The sequence below is a fragment of the Cheilinus undulatus genome, linkage group 17 (assembly GCF_018320785.1).
Source record: "Cheilinus undulatus linkage group 17, ASM1832078v1, whole genome shotgun sequence".
NCBI lineage: Eukaryota > Metazoa > Chordata > Actinopteri > Labriformes > Labridae > Cheilinus > Cheilinus undulatus.
In genome coordinates this window covers 39,973,741-39,997,782 of record NC_054881.1, presented here as the reverse complement: position 1 = coordinate 39,997,782, position 24,042 = coordinate 39,973,741, and the positions used below count along the sequence as shown (strand labels likewise).

The 24,042-nt window shown below is 40.6% G+C and overlaps 1 protein-coding gene across 1 annotated transcript in view; it reads left to right on the top strand.

Moving 5' to 3' along the window:
* Positions 1-24,042, top strand: part of col27a1a (collagen, type XXVII, alpha 1a) — a 113,989-nt gene that overhangs the window by 48,195 nt on the left and 41,752 nt on the right. The window contains exons 8-14 of the mRNA XM_041811668.1: positions 1,809-1,853; positions 6,779-6,832; positions 7,186-7,230; positions 8,213-8,266; positions 8,987-9,031; positions 15,292-15,345; positions 19,157-19,201. Of these exons, the coding sequence (XP_041667602.1) occupies positions 1,809-1,853; positions 6,779-6,832; positions 7,186-7,230; positions 8,213-8,266; positions 8,987-9,031; positions 15,292-15,345; positions 19,157-19,201 (342 nt within the window). The remainder of the gene's footprint in view (positions 1-1,808; positions 1,854-6,778; positions 6,833-7,185; positions 7,231-8,212; positions 8,267-8,986; positions 9,032-15,291; positions 15,346-19,156; positions 19,202-24,042) is intronic.

Below are 24,042 nucleotides of genomic sequence, written 5' to 3'. Positions count from 1 at the left end.
GAATTCACCAAAAGACATGTGGGAGATTTCATGGTCAGGTGGGAGAAAGTTCTTTGGTCTGATGAGACCAAAATGGTCCACAAACACACCACATCCACCCGGTGGTGGTAGCATCATGCTGTGGGAATGCGTCTCGGCAGCCAGCCCTGGAAGGCTTGTAAAAGTAGAGGGTAAAATGAATGTTTCAAAGTATAGGAAAATCCTGGAGGAAAATCTTATTCAGTCTGCAAGAGAACTATGGCTTGGGAGAAGATTTATTTTTCAACAAGATAATGACCTGAGATTCAAGTGAAGACTGAGCCTGATTGAGACCTATCCACACAGACTCAGTGCTGTGATTGCAGCTAAAGATGCAGCTACTAAATACTGACTTGAAGAGTAATATATATGCAGTCACTTGTTTAATATTAAACATTTGTATTTAGTTGACATTACATTGTAGAAATCTGTTTTCACTTTGATGCTTTTTTGTTGTTGTTTTTTTTAATTTTGCCATTATAGTCCAATTATATTAACCATGATTGATTCCTAAAATCAATGAAAGGGTCTCCTGAAAAATGGAAGAACAGATGGAAAACAAAAGCCAACTCGAGACCACAGTGGGAATCTCAAGCTCATCACATTCTAATAACTGCCCAATAGGCAGACTATTGAAAAGGATTTGTTAAAGGTTATGCGTGGGCACCATGTGTCTACATCCATCCCTGTTCTCTCCACTGCACTGCCTACCAATAGAGCTTTCATAAAAGCATGGAAACAGACGCACATTTCTGCTTGTGTTGCAGTTTTGTGGCTGCGGTCTGTCATCACCTGGTGACGCATCTGTTTGTTTAATTGTATTACTCATTTTCTGTACAGTATCCTCATTCCCAGCCATAAGCATCTCCTCCTAGTGGTCCTTTAATAATGTGCAACCACTGAAGCTCTCCAAAAAACATTGGATTTTTTCTTTAAAGCCAGCTTGATCCAAAAAAAGATGAAAAGGCTGCTAAAAATAAAGGCATTTGTTTATTTGAGTTTAGTTGTAATACTGGAAAACAAGTGCGCTGTTGACACAGTTGCAGCACCTATTAAAGGATTGAACAGGGAGTACAATGCTGACAATAGCAGTTTAAAGTGCTGGTTTGAAGGTTGGAGCCAGTGGGAGTGATCATGTAACATAATGAGAGGAGGGATGCTGTCTTCTTTTCTCCTGCAGGGCTAAAGGAAGGTTTACAGGAACTTGGGGGAGTCTTGGCTTGGCATTCAGGAGCTGTGGTTTAGGAACGCAGGCCATTGGGAGTCTTTCCTTTCTTTGCCCTTCTGTTTTTATTTTTTCCTTCTCTTTCTCTCCTGCTGTCTAGCTCTATCAATGTGCACGTCTTCCTACCTTTGATTTAGATTCCCTCTGCTGTTTGTCAGGGGGGGTCTGTAATGTTGGAGTCAGCAGAACTGCAGACAGGCACTATGTCAGGCTGTCTTCAGTGTTGTAGTCTGCTCTGCAGGCGGAGAGAGGGCCGTACTATCTGACTGAAACAGGAAGGCATTTATATCCCTCAACATGGCATTATCCTGGCACGGCCTCTCCCAGCACTACTTCACTGCCAGTGGAAAGTCTTGTTCCCAGACAAAAAGGCAGATTGATTCCTTTAATATGGCACTGAGTTCTGCCTCCTGTGTTGTAAGCGTTGACATGCAAGTTTTACTTGGTCCAAATCTCCACTTGTCAATCCCACATACATGACAGGATTCTCAGCTGTTTCTGAATGAATCCTCTCTATTATTCAATGACTGATCTCGCTTCTAATTTCTTTCTTGTCTCTCTTCAGGGACAGAAAGGTTACCCTGGTCCACCTGGACTCCCTGGAGAGCCTGTAAGTATTTTTCACAACTTTGTATTTTTTTCATAGCTTTGAGGATCTATGGATTTTATTTTCTCATGTATTTGATCTTGTCTACACCTCTGATCTTAAAAAGGCAAACATTCCCAAGTGTTACAACTCATGCCAAGTTCACTTAACTGAACAATATCCCCACACATTAATGATGTAACACGACACGAAGACTTTCCTTTAAATTCATGAGCTCAAATACTTATACTTACTATTTTCTGACTATGTTTTTACTTTTACTCCCTACATTTAAACACAAATGTTTCTACCTTCTATTCTTTACATTGTGAAAACAAGCTTGTGACTTGAAAATAAATAAACTAAAGCAGGAACGTAGTTCAGTATGAAGCCACTGAACATCCGTGCATAACTCTGTGCTGAGAGCTGCTGTCAGATCTCTGCACAACTGTACTCTTCTAGGGTGTTTTTCAAAGTTAAAGCCCAATCAGTAGCTTTCTGTGGTGAGACAGCACACACAATGCTTTTCCAGATTCAAGATTCACTTAATTGTCATTTCACTGGTTATTTGCATACATATTCTTCATTGGTTTTTTTGCAGTGTAGTTAAAAGACAGAAATAAATGTTTAAAAAGAGAAACAATAGGGCTAAAAGTGTATTTAAACACAATACCTACAGACCCTATAACATAAAATCCAAAATTTGTGTCTCAACACTCCAGATATGTTGGAATGTGGTTGCTGTAACCATGTGAAAACACTGACCTAAATGTGACTGAATTCTGGATTTAGACCGCTAGAATGTTTTTCACCTCTTTCCTGCCTGGGTTTAATTTGGCGGGACCAATATGTGGACTGGTGATGTCACGAGCCCACAATAACCCGCCCCTCTAACACTACGATATAAAAATACTGAGCACTTCATCTCAGTACAGTCTGTTGTTAGCTGATGTCACTGCCTTTATTGAAAGTTAACAGTCAGTTAAATGCTGTTTTTTTGTTCATTGTGAGGTAAATTTACCAAATCTATCAGCCACAGTGGTCTATGGATCATTTAAAGCATCATAACAGAGATTAAGGCCAGGAAACAGACTTTGTCTCTTCTCTGGCACAGAACCAGGCAGCCAAATTTCTTGTGAGTGGCTTCAGCTCATTTAACAGAGATGCCCACACCATCATGAAGAAAAACTTACTGTCTCATTTGTCATGATTTTGAAGTGTAATTTTATAAACTTAGAGAAGTTTTATCTGACTGAAATAAGACCTGGGGGTTTATAACACAGTGACTTCTCATACAACAAACCTATATACAGTTTTATTATCACTTTGCAGGGTCTTTGAAATAAATTATCAATAGGGCTGAAAGAAAACTGTTTAAGAAAAAATTAGGTATGAGTCACATGTGAGCAAAAACATCAGAATCAGGTCACTCTTAACTGCAGTGAATGTAGCCATAGAGTCTGCTACATAAGGTATCAAGTTTTTGACAGATTCCTTGTCTTTTAATGCTGATACTTCCAAGAGTTTTTGGTTTGTCCTTGTGTCTACCATTAAGGCTTTTATCAGTGACTAGCGCCCAGCGTTCTCCCCCCATTCCTTGAAAACGCAGTTCTCACTGTGTGTATGATTGTGTGTTAGTTTCTGTTAGCGTGTTTCTGTGCGTTCACCGAGCATGCCCACAGGGTCGCCAGATTAGATTAGCCTGTTATGAAGCTCTGGTGAGGACAGACATCTGGCCAAAGTGCTATGCAGCAGCGATGCTCTCCAGGATGTCAGAAAGCCATGCCAAAGAGAGAAAATAAAAGGGAAGAGAAGCACGAGGAAGCCAACTAGGTCAACAGTGACACACTCGGCTGTTACACTGCATAGTTGGGAGTAAAACTCTTTTGTTTTCCCGGAGGTTGTCATTCAACATTCTGTCTCTCTTTAACAAGTGTAACCATGACCTAAGGATTCTAGTTTTTTGACAGTCTCTTCCTGTGTCCTTTTCCTCAAACTGATGTTATCAATGATGGCTTTATACGCTGCTACAGGAGGGTGGAGACATGACTGCGCAGCTCAGAAAGGACTATTTTAAGTGGGGAGCATCCAGCCTCATGTCCAGGGCTATTTTCAGCTGGGCTGGGTCATACTACTGTTTGTATTAAGCAAAGGCCTTAGTCATGGAAAGAAGAGTGGAACAAACTCTGTACTGTCACAGTTTAAGGAAGGTCCCCATTCCCCGAGTGACGTCACCAGCTCAGGGAGTTCCCGTTCTCCTAATCCCGGTGATTTTTTCTCTCTCACCCTCACATCCTCCCACTCTGTGGATCTTCGAACGCCCCCGTCATTCCCACAGAGCTCCTGCCGCTCCTGCTGCTGCTGCTGTTCATGATGATGATGATGCAGGCTCTAGCCTTGAGTCAGAATCCCCATAACACAGAGTAATAAGCACAACTGTTTGGCAGAGCTGACTCTGTTGAGGCCTTTGGGAGCAAAGGCCAGCTGGTGTGCACTAAGTGTTCATGACTCCATGTTACTGTAATACACCGTGGGCCAAAGCTGGAGCCCCTCCTCTCAGCTGGCCGGTTAAAGATCCAAACCTCACTCAGCCAGCGTCTTGTCTGCTCTTAGCTGGCCGCATTGTGCTCTATATTTATCCAAGAGAGGGAATGGCACGCAGCGCGTATGGCTGCATGTCAGGAGTGTGTCAAAGGAAGTTATACATGAACACTTGTGCTCTGTGAATTCTCGACTCACACTGCCTGTGTGTGAGTTATTCTACATCTCACACACATAAACAAAACTTCTAATTAGCTGCTATGATGTGCACACAAACCACAACTCAGGAATATGTTAGCAGAACCGTGAGCCCTGATGTGCAGCATTTAAACACAATGATTGGCTGTAATGTAACCCAGTATTATAACTCCGTACATTTCCAGGATTCAGTGCCAATTTTTTAATTAAAAGAGAGTTTTAGTCATGCAGACTTCTACACCTCAGTCAATCAGTTTTAACTCTGTAGCACAAATTCAGTGCCCATTTCAGTCAAGTAATACATTTATATAAAGCATTTTTAGGCTGATTTGGTTGTATTTTGAAATAATATAAAAAAACAAAACAAACAAAAAAAACATAAAAATCCCATACATGATCTACATCAGGGATGCACCACATTATCAGCATGATTTTGCCATTGGCAGATGTAAGCTTAAAAGGGTAAGATATGAACATTTCTGCCACTATTTGCAACAGATCTTTTGTCTGTGAATATCACTGAACTGGCTGAATGTACAAAAAAGTTTGGTCTACATAGTTGGCTGTGTCAGGACCAGTGTTGGGATAAATACCCCAAAAAAGTAATCTACTACTCATTACTAAACTTAGAACAAAAGTAAGCAAATAAATACTTCTTGTCAATAAATCTTTTCCTGTTGTAAAGTCTGTTTATTTCCCTTTTAAATGGTAACACATTCTTAAGGAACATGACTTTGTGGGATGAGCAGCAGAGCTGAGTATACAGGTTTGTCCATGGAAAATTTGCCAAATCTTCCCTGCCATTGCCAAACAGTTTATTCTACCGTTGACTCTTGTTTGGTGGATTGGATGATAGAAGTCTGAACAAACAAGACATACTGGAAATTTAATAATTTTGTCCGGTCCCTGACAATGGAGATATGGGATTGCCACTGGTTGCAAAATCTCATTTCAATGTCTCTCTGCATTGAGATTTCCTCCAGTGATGACAAGCCTCTTCTTTCCATTGAGGGAGATGCTGCCCCACACCATCACACTACCTCCACCAAAAGATGTTATTCTATCAGTGCAGCAATCAGCACAGCGTTCTCCATGTCTTCTCCACACTTTAATCCTACAGTTGCCGTGGGCGATGGACTCACCGCTGATTGGCATCAGGTCACAATCAGACAACTTTTTGTCATCACCTGGGGGTACCAAAAGCTCAAAATAGCAACAACAGAATAAGCTGTTTAGCATTGGCAGAGAAGATCTGGCAAACTTTTCATGGATGCAACCCACATTCTCAGCTCTGCTGCTCATCCCACAAATGCATGATCCTTACAAATGTGGCACCATCTAAAGGGAAATAAACAGGCTTTCCAGCTATTACCAAGAAGAACTGTTACAACAAAGACATAATCTAACTCTGATTTCCTCACTTTTTGGGCTTAGGTTTGGCTACTTTCTAAAATAAAAACGTAACTGACTTCTATTACTTTTGCTTTTCTCCGTGTTACCTCAGATCTTCTTTCCAATGAAAAATACAATGCTAAACCTTACGTATGTTCCACATCAGTGTAATATAATTAAATGGCACTATTCAATGCAGTAAAAGTCGTAAGGATATGTGAGTGATGTCAACACAGGAGGTGATGTTACTAGACAGGACTATGTTGTGTCAGTTACCGGAATCATTGGGTGCCGTGTGAGCACACGTCTAGAGGGGCGCTTGATTTTTTTCTCCTTGCTCTTGTTTACAGTAACAGCAGTAACACACTACACCCAACACTGGATAGGACAGGATTCCTCTATATTGTTTTCATGATTTGTTTGTGATATATTTTGGAAAGAAGGAAACATGAGGCTCACAGAGCCATTTAAGAACAATGCCACAGATTTCTCTTAGAAAGCAGAGGTCAACTTTCTTAACCTTGCAACAAAAACTCTGGTGGACTCAAAGCCTAGAGTTTAGGCCTAACGCTAAACATAAGCAAAGAAAGTTTCTCTGAACATTCAGAAGTGCACGAGCAAACTATACCTGCAAAGGCCACTTTCTATGTAAAGCAAACACATTCATCTCCTTATTTTAACCTCACCTCTGCTCGTTCTCCCTCTCTGAAACTGTCTGCTACTTTGCAGAAAGGCAGGCCTGTGTGTTGCTGCAATTTTGATCACCCACTCATCTCTCTCTCTCCCCTTTCTCCCCTCTCTCTCTCTCTTCCCTGCAGGGAGAGCAAGGTCCAGTCGGAAGCCCAGGTGCCAAAGGTTATCCTGGCAGGCAGGTGCAGTAAATCCTCTGCTGTGACTGGTACAGTTGTAGTCAGGGCCATAGTAAGGGCAGGGGGCCAAGTGGAATTAGGGTTATGTTGAACAGCTGACTGAGGGAAATATTTGGATAAATACTGCAGAGGGGATTTGGAGCATTAAAAAATTGTCAGAGAGAAAAACAAAACAAGGCTGTGAAATTCCCACAAAGCCATATGAGTATGTTTTCTTTGTCAGCCCACACAAACCTATCACACAGGGTTTAACGTGCTTAATAATCACGTTGATATATTGAAACAGCTTATAATATTGGTAGACTGTCGTAGCCTGCCGCTCTTTGATAATACTATTATATGTCTTTATTTTTCAGGGTTTACCAGGGCCTATAGGGCCAATGGGGCCTAAAGGCGTTCGGGTAAGCGCATTCAAAATATTCCTTTCAAATGTGGCTCCTAACTTTGATCTATCAGTCTCAGTTGCTAACCTTTTTTTTTTTTGTTAGAATCAGAGATTATGCACATAAACCTGACGGCTTTCTGACTCTTTGCTTTGTGTAAAAAGAGGCCTCTAAAACCTGGTTAAAGCTGGACATAAAGGTTGCAAACTGTTGGTATTGTTACCTTTAGCATGTTGTGCATGTATGTGCACCAAGATGCAACACCTCTGCACACATGAACACATTCATGCATGGTTACTGAGGCTGCATGTGGCTCTATTAATAGTAGGCTAAACTTAGGAGCCTTTACTTGTAATGTTAACACTGAACACAGACACTTCATGAAAGACTGACTGTTGATAAGCCTCTGCATACAAACACACACCCATAAGGTACACAAACAAAGCAACACACATTCACAGTGATTTTTATGTGGCGCTCCAATAAAGGTTCTTTATCAGCTCCCTTCAGCGGCTCCGAAGCCCCCCCCCCGCCTCCACTGGCTGGAATTTCCTGTTTAAGCTCTGTATGAGGCCCTGCTGTCTTAAGGAAGCATTCTCGTCCCCTCTCTCTCACTTTCTGAGCCACTTTTCCAAAATATTCTGCACTTTCCTTTAGCAGTGTGTTCCACATTGTGCACATCTTGCGACTGAAGTGTTTGTGCTTGTGTTTTTGTTTCCTCTGTTTGTGTCTCACCCTGTACCCACAGCTCACTGTGATGTCCTTGGCTGCCTGCAGAGATCCCTGGCGTGAGGGTATGTGCCCTTGGACTACATCGTGGAAGCCAGCACCATGCAGTCCATGGGCATATACACTTGCCTCATGGCTTGGTTCTTCATGGAAGCCCAACCTGTCCACCATCGGCCTCTCAAAGCCAGTCCTAAAGCTGATGGGAGTTGCTGTTCTACCTGCTGCTTTTATGGCCTCCAAATACTCACTCTTCTTGTCTTCTCTCCTGCAGGGTTTCATTGGAATCCCGGGACTTTTTGGCCTTCCTGGGCCTGATGGCGAAAGAGTAAGTTCTTCCGTAGTGACTATTTCTCTCATGAACAGTCAGTAATTGCAAAAAATGCACTTTGACCAACTTTGCCCTGGCTAAAAGCTCTAAGGGACGACAACAATGCTTCTCCTGCCATTACACTCAGCTGTCTGGCTGTTGTTATAATGCGGGAAACAGCCCCCAGCTGTCCAAGATGCTGCTGTATGAGGCTGTGTGGGAGTGTTGATGACTCATATGATAAAAGCCCCCCTCTTTGAGCCTTTGAACTGCATGAACTCATCAAGGCCTCCTCCTTCTGTACAGCCTCTAAAACATGAAGCGATTAGCCTACTTATGACATGCTCCAGGGGGTTGCGTCATGGCAGGCTAGGCTGTAATCAGGACCTCTCCAGCCAGCACAGGCGGCCAGTGAGATGTCTCATACCTTAGCTGCACACAACAGACGGTGTCTGCCTGTCTTCTCCCAGGAGAAACTAGTGTTTATTTAACACACATACATAAGAAATGGGGGCTAAATCCCCTTTAATGGGCTGGGGACATGCTGGATAAGCTGCAGTCAGCTGTTCCTCACATCTGTTGAGAGTAACTCTCAGTTGTGTCTTTTGACGAAGAGTTTTCTGTGTAACTTATTGCACTTTTTGCTAAGTTTTTTACATTATGTCTGTCTGTCTTTCCTTTCCCCTCTCCTGCTTTGTTTTCCACTCCACCTCTGCTCTTCCTTGTCTTGATTTCCAGGGCATTCCTGGCGAACCAGGGAAGAGGGGCAAGATGGGTAGGCCGGTAAAGTTTTGTCTCAACATACTTTACAGAAAATCTTTCGAAAGTGTGATGAATTGTGTTGAAAATGTTTTGCATTGACTGTGGATGTTATCTGTTATTGAATGACATCACTGGGATTGGGCAGAAATATGGGATTAACTTTTCTTTTCTTGATTAAAAGAGACTCGTGAAGAAAAATATTGATTCAACCTCTGAAACCTGAGCCTCAATTACAGGCCCTGAAATATAATGACGGTATAAAAGCAAAAAGTAGTCTCTAATTTATCATGACTGTTTCTCTTCAAAGCTACATGAACCTCATGTCCTATTTACATGATGAAATTACTTAAATCATTCTAGATTTGTATTAAAGAATTAAAGAATTGATTAGGAGTTTTTTCCTGCTTTCCTGCTTTCCCCCAATTGGATAGCACATTTCCTAGACATCAGATGAGTTTGTCCTTTGACTGTCTGGTTTAGGGGTTTTAAAACTATGGGTGCATTTTAATAGGCTCATCGTAAATTCAAAAGTTAAACGACATACAGTGCATTCAGAAGATATTCAGACCCCCTTCACTTTTTTCAGTTTGGTTATGTTGCAGCCTGATGCCACAGTTGGAAAAAAAAATTATTTCTCTTCTTATTAATCTTTAAAATACGTATTAACACTCTTCACACCTCTCTATAGAAGAACTCACAGGTGACAATGATATCAGAGCAAAAACCTAGCCATGAGGTCAAAGGAGCTGCCTGCAGAGCTCAGAGACAGGATTGTTGACAGGCACAGATCTGGGGAAGGCTGCAAAAAGTATCTGCTACACAGTGGCCTCCAGAATTCTCAAATGGAAGAAGTTTGGCACAACCAGGACTCTTCCAAGAGCTGGTCACCCAGCCAAACTGAGCAACTGGAGCAAAAGGAGATTAGTAAGAGAGGTAACAAAGAGCCTGGAGGTCACTCATGACAGAGCTCCAGAGATCCTGTGTGGAGATGGGACAAGGTTCTAGAAGGACGTCACTGCCGTCCACTGATCTGGGCTTTATGGCAGAGTGGATAGAAAGAAGTCTCTCAGTGCATAACACACAAGTGTCCGCGGGGATTTCATATGGAGTTTTTACAAACTCCAAGCAGGATTTCATGTGTTCTGCACTGAGGAGAGGCTTCCATAGAGCCACTCTGCCGTAAAGCCCAGATCAGTGGATCACTGCAGTGATGGTTTTCCTTCTGGAACTTTGTCCCATCTCCACACAGAATCTCTGGGGCTCAGTCAGAGTGAACATCAGGTTTTTGGTCCCCTCTTTTACTAAGGCACTTCCCCCTCAATCGTTGAGTTTGGCTGGGCAACCTGCTCTTGGAAGAGTCCTGGTTGTGCCAAACTTTTACATTAGTGTCTGTCAGCAATCCTGTCTCTGAGCTCTGCAGGCAGTTCCTTTGACCTCATGGCTTGATTTTTGCTCTGATATGCATTGTTGGCTGTGTGGCCTTCTATAGAGAGGTGTGTGCCTTTCAAAATCATGTCCAATCAGTTTAATTTACCACAGGTGGACTCCAATCAAGGTGTAGAAACATTTCAGCAAAGATCCAGAGAAATGGGAGGCACCTGAGCTAAAGTTCAGGTGTTTTTGCAAAGGATCTGAATACTTATGTAATTGTGATATTTCAGGTTTTTGTTTTTAAAATTTAATTTGGGCTTTCATGCCTTCATTGGATAGAGGAGGGCAGTGGATAGAGTTGGAAACGGGACAGAGAGTGGGGAGAGATATGCGGTAAAGGGCCACAGGCCGGTTTCGAACCTGGGCCGCCTGCGTGCATGGGTAGCACCTTAGACTGCCAGGCCATCTGCGCGCCCTATTTCAGTTTTTTATTGCTAATAAATTCATATGAACTTGTGGTGAATGGTAAACATAATGAAGACCAAAATAATTCCATTGTTGAGATTAGTAATGCTCTGATGAATAAAGGCAAAAAGATTGTGACAGTAAATAGAACCAAAAACCTTGCTCCGTCTCATATCACTCTTCAAAAACTAAAACTCCTGTAAAGTTTGGCAGCTTTGTGCAGTTTGCCCTTGTTTTTTTCTGAATATGAAGATGAGCTGTCAGAGTCGCCCCTCTGTGCTACCCTTTAATAAGGGTTTACGCTCACCAACTCCTTTAAATTGAGTCAGTAATACATGTTGTAAATAACTGTTTATAGTGCATCTGTTTGATTTGTTTTTAGCTTTTTGTGCAAAGATTCACCAGCTGCACGTGAACATTTGAAAGGCCTGCATGTACGTCATTGTTTGAGTCAGCTCAGTATTTCCATCGCTGTTGGAAGGGTTAACTGCAGCCTGAATACTGCACAGTCCCAGCACTGCATGTCGGGGTCTTGGATGCAACAAGAAAAAGGCTTTTGTTGCATTAAAGAGCTTTTGCCCCCCCCCCCCCCCTTCTCCCCTCAGCATGGAGCCAAGCCATTTGGAGGAAGCCATAGGTTCTGTTGTGTGTGTCAGATAGTGTTCAAAGTCAGTTTGACATTGTTTCAGAAGGAGTGTGCAAACTTTAAATTCTCTGCTGAGATCATTCTGCAGCTGCAGCTTATTGGTTTTTCAGTAAATAAGGCATTTATGGACTGAAAGCTCTGAACACACGCGAGCAAGTGTTTGCTTAGTGTGAGGTTTCTGAACTGTAGTTCATTCTGTGATAAGACAAATCTGAATCACGTCACTAAACGTGCAAGATCAGCATTTGTGAAGCATTGAGATTTCAAGAGTTGTGGTTTTTAAGATATTTTTCCACAACAAAGGCCATTTTAAAGCTTTGGCACAGGTTATGCAACGCTAAGAGCATACATATGGAGCTTCTGTCATCTCAGTTTGCTCTTTTCCTGCTCAAATCACATCCAGGACAATTTTAGCACAGCTTGTCAACGCCAAAAGCGAAAAATGATAATGTATCACGGAGCAGCATTGTGTTAAAAAGAGAGTAGCTGACCTATCCTATAATTTTGCTCATTTTGAGTTCAGTAAAGGGGATTTTTTTGCTGCCACTGACCTTTATGTGTAACTGGAAAATGCACACATCGTTGTCTTTGTCCTCTCTGCTCTTTCATGGAAAATGGGAAGTCTGGCATTTACAAGATGATCCCTTAGAGAACATCCCTGTCCTCCCTGATGGAGGAGAAAGAACAGAAGAAGCACCTGAACCAGCGCCAGACAATTTAATGGCCGTAACCGCAGCGCTTGTACTCTGTTGAGGAAACGCACTCTCAGACTCACAACTATGTCCATCTCCAACCAAAAGACAGATGATACATCCAAATCCAAAACAGTGGAAAGTTTTCCGAAGTGCATCGCCAGCACTTCTGCGTTTCTACTCAACCTCTCTTTGTGTGACGGTTTGTTTTCTTGTCGAGGTCATTTTTATTTGGCTCATCAGTCGCACTTTGTCCACATAGCGCTGCTACTGTGGGATGGTGTGACCTCGATGCTGATAAACATGACATTTATAAAAGCAGAGATCCACTAAAGGCTCATCAGACTCCCATTAAAGGCCTTTTAAGTGCTTTTTTTGGCAAAGCTGCGTTTCCCACATTTGTCCTCAGTTTCTATGGCAGCGTTGGCAAATGTGTGACTCATCTTTTGGGTCACTTTCATGCTTCATAGATTTCTGTTGCACTTCTGTCTCCCCCCTGTGAGCATTATTTCCTAGTGCTATTAAAGCAGTTTTTACTAAAGTTCTCCAATATCTTAAGAAACAGAAATGTGCATTCATTTTCCTCTGAATTAAAGCATTAGGTGTAGTTAGACCACACTACTGACCTGATGCGTCCTAGATTGACAGATAGGTGAACATTTTAGATTATTATTGTTTGAATGAGCTGTCTGTATTTAAAAATACCCAGGTTTGCTTTACCTAAGAAAATAAACTGCAAACCTGAATATAAAGAGTTACATTTAGTCATTAGGTTTTATTTCTGAGGCGTGGCAGACTTTAAAATAAACATGTGAATGTTCTATATCTAAAAATCTAAACTATAGTTAAAATAGCTGCCATCTTCTGGAGGTATCCAGCGTAATTAGCACCTTGAAAGTATGCTGAGTCCACAATAGCAGAACCGTGGCATTATGAATGTGTGAGACTGTTCTCTGTAGAGGCACTACAAACCATTAGCATAGCTAAGATTAGCTTTGTTTCTCCTAAACGGACAGACTTCTCTGCTGGTATTTCTGATTGCATTTAGAAAATGTACCAACAGAACAGCTGGCTGCTCAACCCTGCAGCTGATAGACTTAATGTGTATAATGGAGCCATTAAGATGCTATTTTGTGCATATTTTGGATTACTTATGTGTGGTTATTTTGTTTGGTAAAATTGTTATAATTGCTCTGCAATTACTGAAGTAGAGGTCCTAGTTGTGTAACACTCTGTTCTAACATGCTACTGAAATTCAACTCAAAGGTTAAACCCATAATAATTTACACACTGTTGGTCCAATTAAACCATTTTTGGATGCTTACAGTGAGTTTCTTTAATTTGACGATTTAAACATTAAAAACATTAAAGTTAGAAGGTGGATCAAATTTGAACCTATTTCTGAGTGGAATTGTTTTAGTGTCACACCTACAAAGATTTTTTTAATCCCAGCTGCTTAAAGCTACACCAAACAACATGTTAGTATCTAAAAAGTGAACATATTTTAGCAATTTGCAGCTAACAAGAGATATACTCAAGACTTGCGCTCATCAGGTGACAAGGAATTGCACCCTGAGTAGCAGCTTACACTGTTGTGTATCTGCAGGATGCATATGCTAGTAAATCTGCTAGCAATGAGTTTTCATAGACTAGCATAGCAGCTAGCATAGAATTGCTAATGAAGTCAAATATCCACTAAGGGCTAGCAAGTTAACATCTAGCTATTGAAATATTAGTGCATTTTGCAAACAAATAAGAAAGAATGCACTTACAGTCATCATGGGACCAGAAACATGACTGAATGAGAGCTAGCTGTGTGTAAATTAGCATACTTGCTAACATAGAGTTGCCAACAAGTACCCTTTAGCAACCATAGAGACCATTTAGCCAACAATGAGCATAAATTGACTTTTAATCTTCATGGGACCAGAAAGATGGCTATAAAGTTAGCATATAACTTCACAGTAGAAGCTAGCAGGTTAATATCTAGCTCGGGAAAATGTTGTGTGGCTAGAGTGTAGATTTCTTTTTTCAGAAGCTGCCTGGGCAAAAATAGAACCAAAATCAGAATTGAGGCTAATGTGTTACTTAGTAAATCCATAGCAAGCAATAACTAATAAGTTTAACACATCAAGATAATACAGTGCATAGAAAAAGTATTCACCCCCTTGGATTTTTTTTTTTTCTCTTAAACTGATTTTAATAATAAAACATGGTCAGTATAATTGACAAAAAAAACCCCACTTAATGTTCAACTGAAAACAGACAAAGTAATGTCGATTAAATAAAAATATGTAATTTTAGAAAAGGTGAGTGCATAAATATTCCCCCCCTATAAAATGTCAATTCAGTGTAGTATAAAGACACCTGTGTCTGGAAGGTCCAGTCACTGGTTAATCAGTATTCCTGGCTACCATTACACCATGAAGACAAAAGGACACTCCAAGCAACTCAAGGAAAAGGTTATTGAAAAGTGAAAGGAGGAAAATCTTATTCAGTCTGCAAGAGAACTACAGCTTGGGAGAAGATTATTATTTTCCAGCAAGACAATGACCAAAAGCATACTAAGACAGCTACACAGAAATGGTTTAAAGGCAGCAAGGTGAATGTTCTGTGACCAAGTCAAAGTGAAGACCTCAATCCAACAGAGAATTTGTGGCTGGACTTGAAAAAGGCTGCTCACATGTGATCCCTGTGCAACCTCACAGAGCTTAGCAGTTTTGCAAAGAAGAATGGGGTAAAATTGCAGTGTCCAGACCACAAAGACTCAGTGCTGTGATTGCAACAAAGATGACTGGACTAAACACTGACTCAGTGGGGGTGAATGTTTATGCAGTCACTTATTTTACCTTACATAGTTTTATCTAATTAACATTACTTTGTAGATAGAGTTTGTCAAAAGCCGATCTATATTGACCATTTATAAAGTCAATGAAAGAGTAAACCATCTAAAGGGGGTTTATTATTTTATAGGCACTGTTCATGTGATGTTTGTGTCAACTACAAATATTAGAGAGAAACAGAGTCTTTACATCTCATCTATCTCTAAGTTGTATTGCAGCTGTTATTCTGTAGCAGAACATTAAAGCTACTCTCTCTGTCTTCAGGGGTTTCCAGGCGACTTTGGGGAGAGAGGACCACCTGGACCAGACGGAGAGCCTGTATGTCACACACTCACACACCTAAACATTTAACCAATCCAAGTCCTCACACACTGAAACACAGAGCCTTTCCACTTACACAAGCACACAAATTGAGAGCAGCGGTTTCACTCACACACCCACCCCCTCAGTGTTTTAGCACTGACATTTTGGCAGAGCCGCAGGGTAAATCATGCTGCAATCCAGGAGTTGGCCTCTGTTTTTCTGTTTTATTTGAAGTGAGTTTTTTTGCTCCGGACAAGTTTTACTGCTGTATTTAATTTCAACCAGTGCCTTCCTCTGTTGTAGATAATTTTTCTTGGCTGTAGTTTTCAGAAACCTGCAGTATTAATGGCAGATCAGTTAGTGGGCCTGGCTTTCAAATGCAGACCTTTCCATTCACCCATGTAAACGGGCCACCAGCACACACATACATTATTATTATTAGGATGTGATATCCAAGTATAGTAAATGATGTAATAGGAGGTTGTATTGAGAAATTGTTCCAAATTCAGTGAAGAGGGGTCAGATAGACTGCTTTCTAGTCTGCCCCAAGGCTCAGTCCATATGGAAGGCATCAAATATTTGACCTTAGCATTTAAGCTCTTTCCTGCATGTTCACTGTGATTCTGACTAATGTAGCACTTCATCAGTCAACGTGAGAAACTCTAAAATAAAGCCATAAACACATCAGCAAGTTGCTCTTTAACAAACTCTAAATACATAATAAACATGAAGCACATTCATGTTTTAAGAAACACTTTGCTCACACATCTGTGAGTTTTCAGTCGTGTTGCTAAGACAACCAAACTCCCAGTAAATCCTGTCTTGGCCCGGCTTTTTTTTTTTTCTCCTGAGAATGACGGTGAATTATCCAGCAGAAGTATCAGATGTATTGGATATATTTACATAGTCAGTATGCATCAGTTTCATCCAGAGTTGAGTCTTTGCTATCTGTAAGAAAATAAAGCTTTTTTGACTGAGCTACGAAACATCTTGAATGATGTAAGAAATTGTCTTAAAGAATGGAAAGTTTTACCATCAGTCAAAATAATAAAAAGCATAAAATAGGGGTTGACTGATTGTCGGTCAGGCTGATTATTGGGGCCGATATTTGGCTGATTATTGGTATTGGCATGTTACAGATAATCAACAAATTTAATTGATCAAAAAGTGTGTTAATTTGGTTCTACTGCAAAGTGCATCTTCCCATCTGGCTTTATTTTCATTCTCCAAAGTCTTACCAAATGTCCTGTATACAGCACAATCTGATTGGCTACATGACTACTAGCCAATCAATACTTAACCCTGGGTGCAGCTGACATAGTAAGGGTGTGGCATCACTTCCCGTTTTCCTGCAGCTACTGCGTTGCTCCGTGCCATTTCTAATTCTGATAGAGCTAGAGCTAAACTGTTTATTTTCCTTCAGTTATTTTGCTCATACAGTTTAACTGCCACATGAAGTGTTTTTGTACTTCATAATGAATGCATAGTGGTTCTAAATATTGGTCATCAGTCTCCTGAGCTGCTAATGATAGGTATCGACGTCAACCCTAAACGACCAATATCAGTCGACCCCAAAATATTTCAAATGTACTTTTCTGTTGTTTAATTCTGTACATATTCCACAAAAGTCTGGAGATTACTGATGTCAAAATATCCCTTCAGAAAGTGCAGAAACAGTTAAAAATCCAACTCATAGCAGCAACAGATTAGATGGGTTTTATGGCACAGAATACAGTTATTCTCAGGGAATTTTCACAAGACAACTTAAAAATGTTCTTATTCAAAATTTAGTGTACACAGCATTGTTTTTTAGGAGTTGCTTGTTCTGCTAAATGTTAGCATAAGCATGAATGTTAGCGTTAGCATTGATCATGCTAATGTTGATCTAGTCTGAGGTTTATGAAGAGAAAACCAAAATCCCTCCTTTAAAATTACTATATGAGTTGAGTTTGCTTTCTTAGATTAGCATGTTGGCATCGTAGCAACAGTGTAGCTAATGCTATACTCACTGTATAATATCCTGCACTCTCTTTACTGCTTAGCTGTAACTTAAATACTGTAAGAAAGCCTACTGTGGTAAAATGCCTCTCCTTAAAATGGATTTTTGAACAGTTAATGTAAACTGTTTTAAATGATGCATTCTACCTCAGGAAAATCTGAACACATCCTGCATATTTTAAACTTTGATCTTGTCTATTCGGCATCCTTGCACCTTTTGCAAAATTTACAACCATACCATCACTGCATACAGACTTGTCTACACTAGTAATCAAGAGCTTGTATGTATTTAAATCTTTTTAGAATAGTTTTTCCATTTATTTTCCATTTATTCTTTTATTCCTGTACATTGAGAGCAAAGCTTACTTGGCCATTAAAGCTGATTTTGATTCTGAAATAGTTGTTATTAGCTTTGCAATTATTTGTTTTTTAACCAGTAATGATTATCAGGCCCCGCCATACAAGCAGGTCCTGACTGCTGGATTTTAGAAAGCCTGTTAGTAAGGGCTTGCTACCAGGTATTTTCTTACAGCACTATGTACCAACTAGGTGTTGACCATTATTGCTTTTTCACCGCTGATACCAATTATCAGGAGTTCCTGACACCAGTAACTGATGTTTGGAACGATATGTGTTTAATATGAAGTACAGGATGTGCTTAATGTGGCAAAAGTAAAATTAATGTCATCCAAAAAAACCCAAAGGAAAATAAACAATGTCGCTCTATCAGCTTGAGAAATAGCACTAAGCACCACAGTAGAAGCAGGAAAACAGGAAGTAATGCCATACACTCACTGTGTCAGTGGCACCCAGGCCTAAGTACTGATTGGTTAGTACTCATGTAACATCTAGCCAATCAGATTATGTTGTATCTAGGACATATGATGAGACTTTGAAGAGTGAAAAATAAAGCTAGAGGGGAAGACACACTTGGCAGTGGAAACAAAGTAGTGCAGTTGACTTTTAACGATTATCAGTAAAACAAAATGCAGCTAATCAGCCAAATGTCAAATATCCGCCTCAATAATTAGTCAACCCCATTACCTTCTTAGAATCTAATGCTATGTTTATGTTCATCCAAACTGTCCAGAGGATTAGCTATCAAAGGTTATAGTATGTTTGAAACTCCTCCTTTAGAACTGTAATTATTTTGATTATACTCTAAGGTTAGCCTGTTTGCATCGTTGGAAGTAAGCAACAAGTTCAGCTAATGCTTGAAAGAGAATTTGCAGTTATTTGGGCTTTACAGGCAAATCAATATGTGAGGACAGTTACTGTGATTTCATAGTTTCATGACAACCCATCAAATAATCATTATCACATTTTATCACAACAAAAATTTCAAGGTTACATCATCATGGATGTGGTTCATTGATATTCAGATTAGCCAGATACATGCCAGTTTATTTGACAGGATCATTGAGAACTTCAACCTGCTGCCGGTACTTGAAGAAAAGTCGCCTCATTTACATCTTTAGGATTCATTCTCTGAGGACCAAGACTATCTGGACAAAGTAGAATTAATCTCTCTCTTGCGTTTTATTGGAAGGAGAGCAAACCAAACCTGCAGATTGGAAAAAGCCTCAGTGGGACATTGGACTAACATCCCCCTCCACGTCCATCACGTCCACCTCTCACACACACACACACCCCCACACACCCACACACACACACACACACACACACAGCCCCCTCTCATGAGCTGTGATGAACACTGAGCCACTCTTCTGAGCATGTTTGTTTAAAAAAGAGCCAATAACCCCAGAAACTTGCTCCTTCTGCCTCTCCCTTCATCTCACTGGCTCTCTCTCCTCCTCTCTGACTACAGGGAGAGATGGGAGCCCCCGGTCCAAACGGAGTTCCTGGACTTATTGTGAGTGATGGTTTGTGTATGTTTCTGTGCACCTTTATCTATTTGAACATCCTTTTCTCCCACCCTTTTCTCCCTCTTTTAATATGTAACTGTGAGAGGCAGAATTTAAATACTCTTGCATGATTTGAAAAACTCTCCATCATTTAAACTGCCTGTTGATATAACAAACTTCTCTCAGTGGGTTCTTAAGCTCTGTAAACATATGTTAAAAAGTGAAAGTCTGTGGTTTTCAAGCTACAAAATGAGATTTTCGCAGCACAGTAAAGCCTGAATTATGCAGTTTGTGGCTCCCACTTCCTCTCATAACAAACATGGCGTTGATCAATCACGCAGATATAAACAAAGCTCGAATCTCTCTCTCATTTACTATTTTTAAACAGGAACTTCCACCCCCTTGCCCACCCATCACCTTGCCCTCCAAGCCTTCCCGGCCCATCAGCCACATAATTTAGACTGATTATAATGTCTCCCTGGTTTCTCTTGTTGTGTCCCATCTTCTTCCATTGCCGCCACTCCTCCCGGTCTATTCTCGGCCACCGGTGGTGGTAGTAGGCCTGTAATTGGAGGACTCTCTGATTACAGCTCTGTATCCATCTGTCCCAACAGTGCACTGTACAGAATACAAGCAGCAGCACCGAGCTGCACTTCATGGGTATAAATATACAGACACTCTTCTCTAGAGACTGTAGACCTCCAGGCAGGGTGAAAGCAGGCCACTGTAGAACAAGGGACAGTGTTAGCATGTGGATGGATATCAAGGGCTCTCCGATTACAGCTCAACATTTTTGTCTTTTGTTATCATTTTCAAAATTCCTCCATGATTTGACATTTATGCTACCAGCATGGAAATGTCAAATATTTTCATTGGCCCTACACACTGCATTGACTCTACATTAATACGGTATCATGTCTTCACCTCCTGTTGTACTAAAATGAAGCCATAATACCCCTGTGACAGGAGCTGACATACTGTAATGCACTTGGTGCACTGGTGGAACCACAGAATTGCTGCAATGCCTCTTTCTCTCACCACAGCAGACTTTAAACTTAGAGATGAAAAGTCAAATATCCCTTGGGTTGGCACAGTCCAGATTTGGAATGGACACTCAGTCATGGAAAGTTCATTGACTATATTGTCAGACTTTTTGCATATTCTCTACTCTGCCAATCAATCTGCTCATTTCTTCAATGTGAAATATACAAGACAAAGCTAAGATTAGATAATAAATCTATGACAGAGTTTATGTGTAGTTTCACTGACGAGACAAAACTGAGCTTAAAACAAGAAAAACAGTCAAACTTTATTTTTAGACCCATGTTCCATCTGTTTACATGGAGCAGGGGGATTTATGAAGTATACTCTAGCCAGTCAGCAGAGGGGCTGTAAATATTTTGGCTTCAATCCCAGGGCACGGTTCCCCTGTCCATCTCAGTATACAGTCTAAAGCACAAACCATCCAACCTTCAACCCCACCTCCAGTGGGGGCTGAAAAGGTTGTGGAACTCTCTAGGAATTGTGTGACCCCGTGGTGTAAATTCATTAAAAAAAAAAAAATCTAAAAATGAAAGAAAACTTGTGGTTAAAAAAAGTGCAAGTGGATCCTTTAGAGCGGGAGCTCCTGAACTTTTTCAGCTCGAGATCCAAATGAAGAGTTTGTGCTCTCCTTGGGGCCCAAACTTACAAAAATACATCACTGTATCACCATAACATCAATAAATTATGTAAAATAACCAAGAGGGACCTGGAAGCCGCCGAGGACCTCCACTTCACATCGTAAGTCAGAAAAGCGCCGCCATATCTCGTCTTCTAATACTGGAAGTCCCTTGAACTGAACGTCTTCTTCGTTGTTTTCTCTGTGTGTCGCCTCCAAATTAGGAGGACAAGATGACATTAATGTTAATGAACCATTTATAATAAATGATCCGTTAAAATAATAATTGAAAGTGAAACATAAAAGTAGAATCTGCTCTCTTGTATTTTCGCAGTTAAATGAGAAGATGTACTCCGTGATTTAAAATAAAATAGTTTTATATATAATGAAGTTTCATACATGTATAGATATTTTTATTTCAAATTTATGTATACATATATTAATCTTGTCATTTGAGCTTTTTATCCTAAAAACGTGCACAGTCTTTGTCTACTGTATTAAATGACTTAGCAGACTTGCCTCTGGCAACATGGCGGCGACATCGGCGTCCGGCCAGCCAGCCAATTTTCTGTCGCATATTATGTCTGTGCTCAGTGATGCTTGAATTTGGATCAAAAATCGATTCATAAAAATATGTTATGTAATCACTGTGCTTGTTAGTCTGAAAACTTGCGTATTTTTCGTCTACTTGTATTTCCTTATGTGGCGGACCTGCCTATACTAACATGGTGGCGACACACGGAGAAAACAATGAAGATGTTCATTTCAAGTGACACCTGGTATTAGAAGACGAGATATGGCGCTCGTCTGACTTCCAGTATGAATTGGAGGTCCTCGCTGCATCCAGGTGCCTCTCAAAATAAATGAAAAAAATATTTCCAATTACTTTATGCCATTCTTTATTCTTTTTGGCCCTCTCTAACTTGATTTAGGAACTTTACCAACTAAAGGACTACAGGGAGACTAGCCAGTGCTTTTGCTAGTGCTAATGGGGGCCCTTATAAATAAAGAAAGAAGGGATCTTGCACAACAAACACCAGAAAATATTTTTTATCAAGCATGTAGTAAGTCAGAGCAAGCTTTCACACCAGCAGCGAAATTTTTCCATGCAAAATTACGTCTGTTTTTTTGAACCATGTTTGATTTTTTTCAAAGTTTCCTCTAATGAGTTTCACTCCTGACATCTGGCCAATCAAAACACTTCTTCTTGCCAATGCAAGAGGAGTTTTGAGACAGACAGAGGAGCAAACTGTCTCCTTTTTTCTTCTTTTCATATGATTTTTTATCTTTAATCTGAGGAAGAGGAAGACAGACAGTCTGGTACTATCCATGTCAACTATAGGAACAGCCGGAGCTGTTTACGGCCAAACAGGACTGTGCTTCGGTGATATATTTAACAACATTTCTCCTCTTACCTCAGTCATACAGCTAATCACTGCTCCATGAATACTTGTCTGCTCACTGTCAAAACACAATAGGTTAACCCCCCTCCAAGGTGCCCTTAATAATATTAGTAACATGATTTAGTTTAGTGAATGAATGAAACGCTGGTCTCTCCTCACAGCCGACGTAGCTGATAAGAGGGAAAGCACAGTGAATAAAACAGTGAAACAAAACCTCACTGACCTCCGACCTGTGAGTTAAGGTACAGTTATGCACAGATTAGAGAAGGCAGCAGCAGAAACTTTATTTTAATTTCCACTCTGATGTCTCTAAGTCTACCAGAGGATCATGTAGAACACTCTGCACTCTTTTGCAGTGAGAATTTTTTGTAAAATGTGCATCATTTATTTGCAAAATCATGTTTCTCCTAATGTGAATAGAAAGGCGCGCCAAAATTCGGCTCCAAATATTTGCAATTTCACATCATTTATTCCAGGGGTAATCAACTAAAATTCAAAGAGGTCCAGTGAGAGAAAATGTATTAAACCCAAGGTCCGGGACATCACAATGTCTAACTTGAGTTAGTGTGATACGTGGATCTGGGTGTGATTTCAAGGACTTGTTGCACTGATAATATATGGAAATTAGTTTTCATATTTTCATAATTAGTTAATTCTTTGACAGTGTCATTTTCTTTGTCTACAGCTCACCCATTTCTCCATCTGTGAATCTCTCCTTGCCTCAGCTCACTCGTCTTTTCGTCTGCTCTCTTTGTCTTTCTTTTCTATTTCCGTCTTCCTCTCGTTTGTCCCTGTATGAATGCAACAGTTCAATGTTTACCACCTGGAAGCAGACAGTTCATTGGCGAGTAGCATCACATGAGATGGCTTAACTCGCGTGCAATTGGTCTGTGCATTTCCTGATCTGCAAAACCAGCACCGTAAATCCTAGAATAGCTGCGCTGGTTGAAATAGAAGTGCCAAATTTATCAAAGTCCCCTTTAATCTAATGACTGAAGGTCCAGGATTGTATTGGATGGCATCTGGATCCAGACCCAGACAGTGGCCCGCCAGTTAGTGACCCCCGATTTGTTCAGTCATTCTTGATGTGCTGAGGCCTTATCTCCAACTCTGTCCTCTGTGATCTATGAATAAAGGGACTGTGTTCTTGTGACCGATGTTCTTGTGTTTCGATCACATGGACCAGACGTGGCCATGGAACAGGCTGGGTGGATCGGTCACCATGTAGTTCCTAGGTGTAAAGCAGAAAGCCCTCCACAATAAGGATGTGAGTCTCCTCCTCCTTAGTGTCAGACTTTGGGACCCTTCAAAATAAAGTGTTTGTAGGTGACCTTTTGCTTCATTTTGCAGGCCTCCTTTAGCTCTATTTCAAGCTTATGTTACCTCGCTTCCTGTATGGATGAAAAAATGGCTTTTACTTTGAAAGGAACTGATGTAACAGCAAGTTAACCACAAAAAGACGTGCTACTGAGTACAAAACACAACAATAAGAGGTCAGAGTGTTTAATCTTTAGTAACTTCTGACCCCTTCAGTGACTACGCTTTTTTTTATGTTTTTTTATACTTAGAAATAAACCATAAAATCATCAACTCAAGAGTCAGTGGATGACTCGTTTTGCATAAAACACACTGATGCCTCTCCTCTGCATCTCCAAAGGTCGTTCATGAACTCTTCTTTACGTTTTCATTTTGACATCTAAGACCAGGCCGTTTCAAGTGTCATTCAGAGTCACCGGTCACATGAAGACGAGGGAGGGGAGAGGGGTGAGAGTGTCAGCTCTTCACG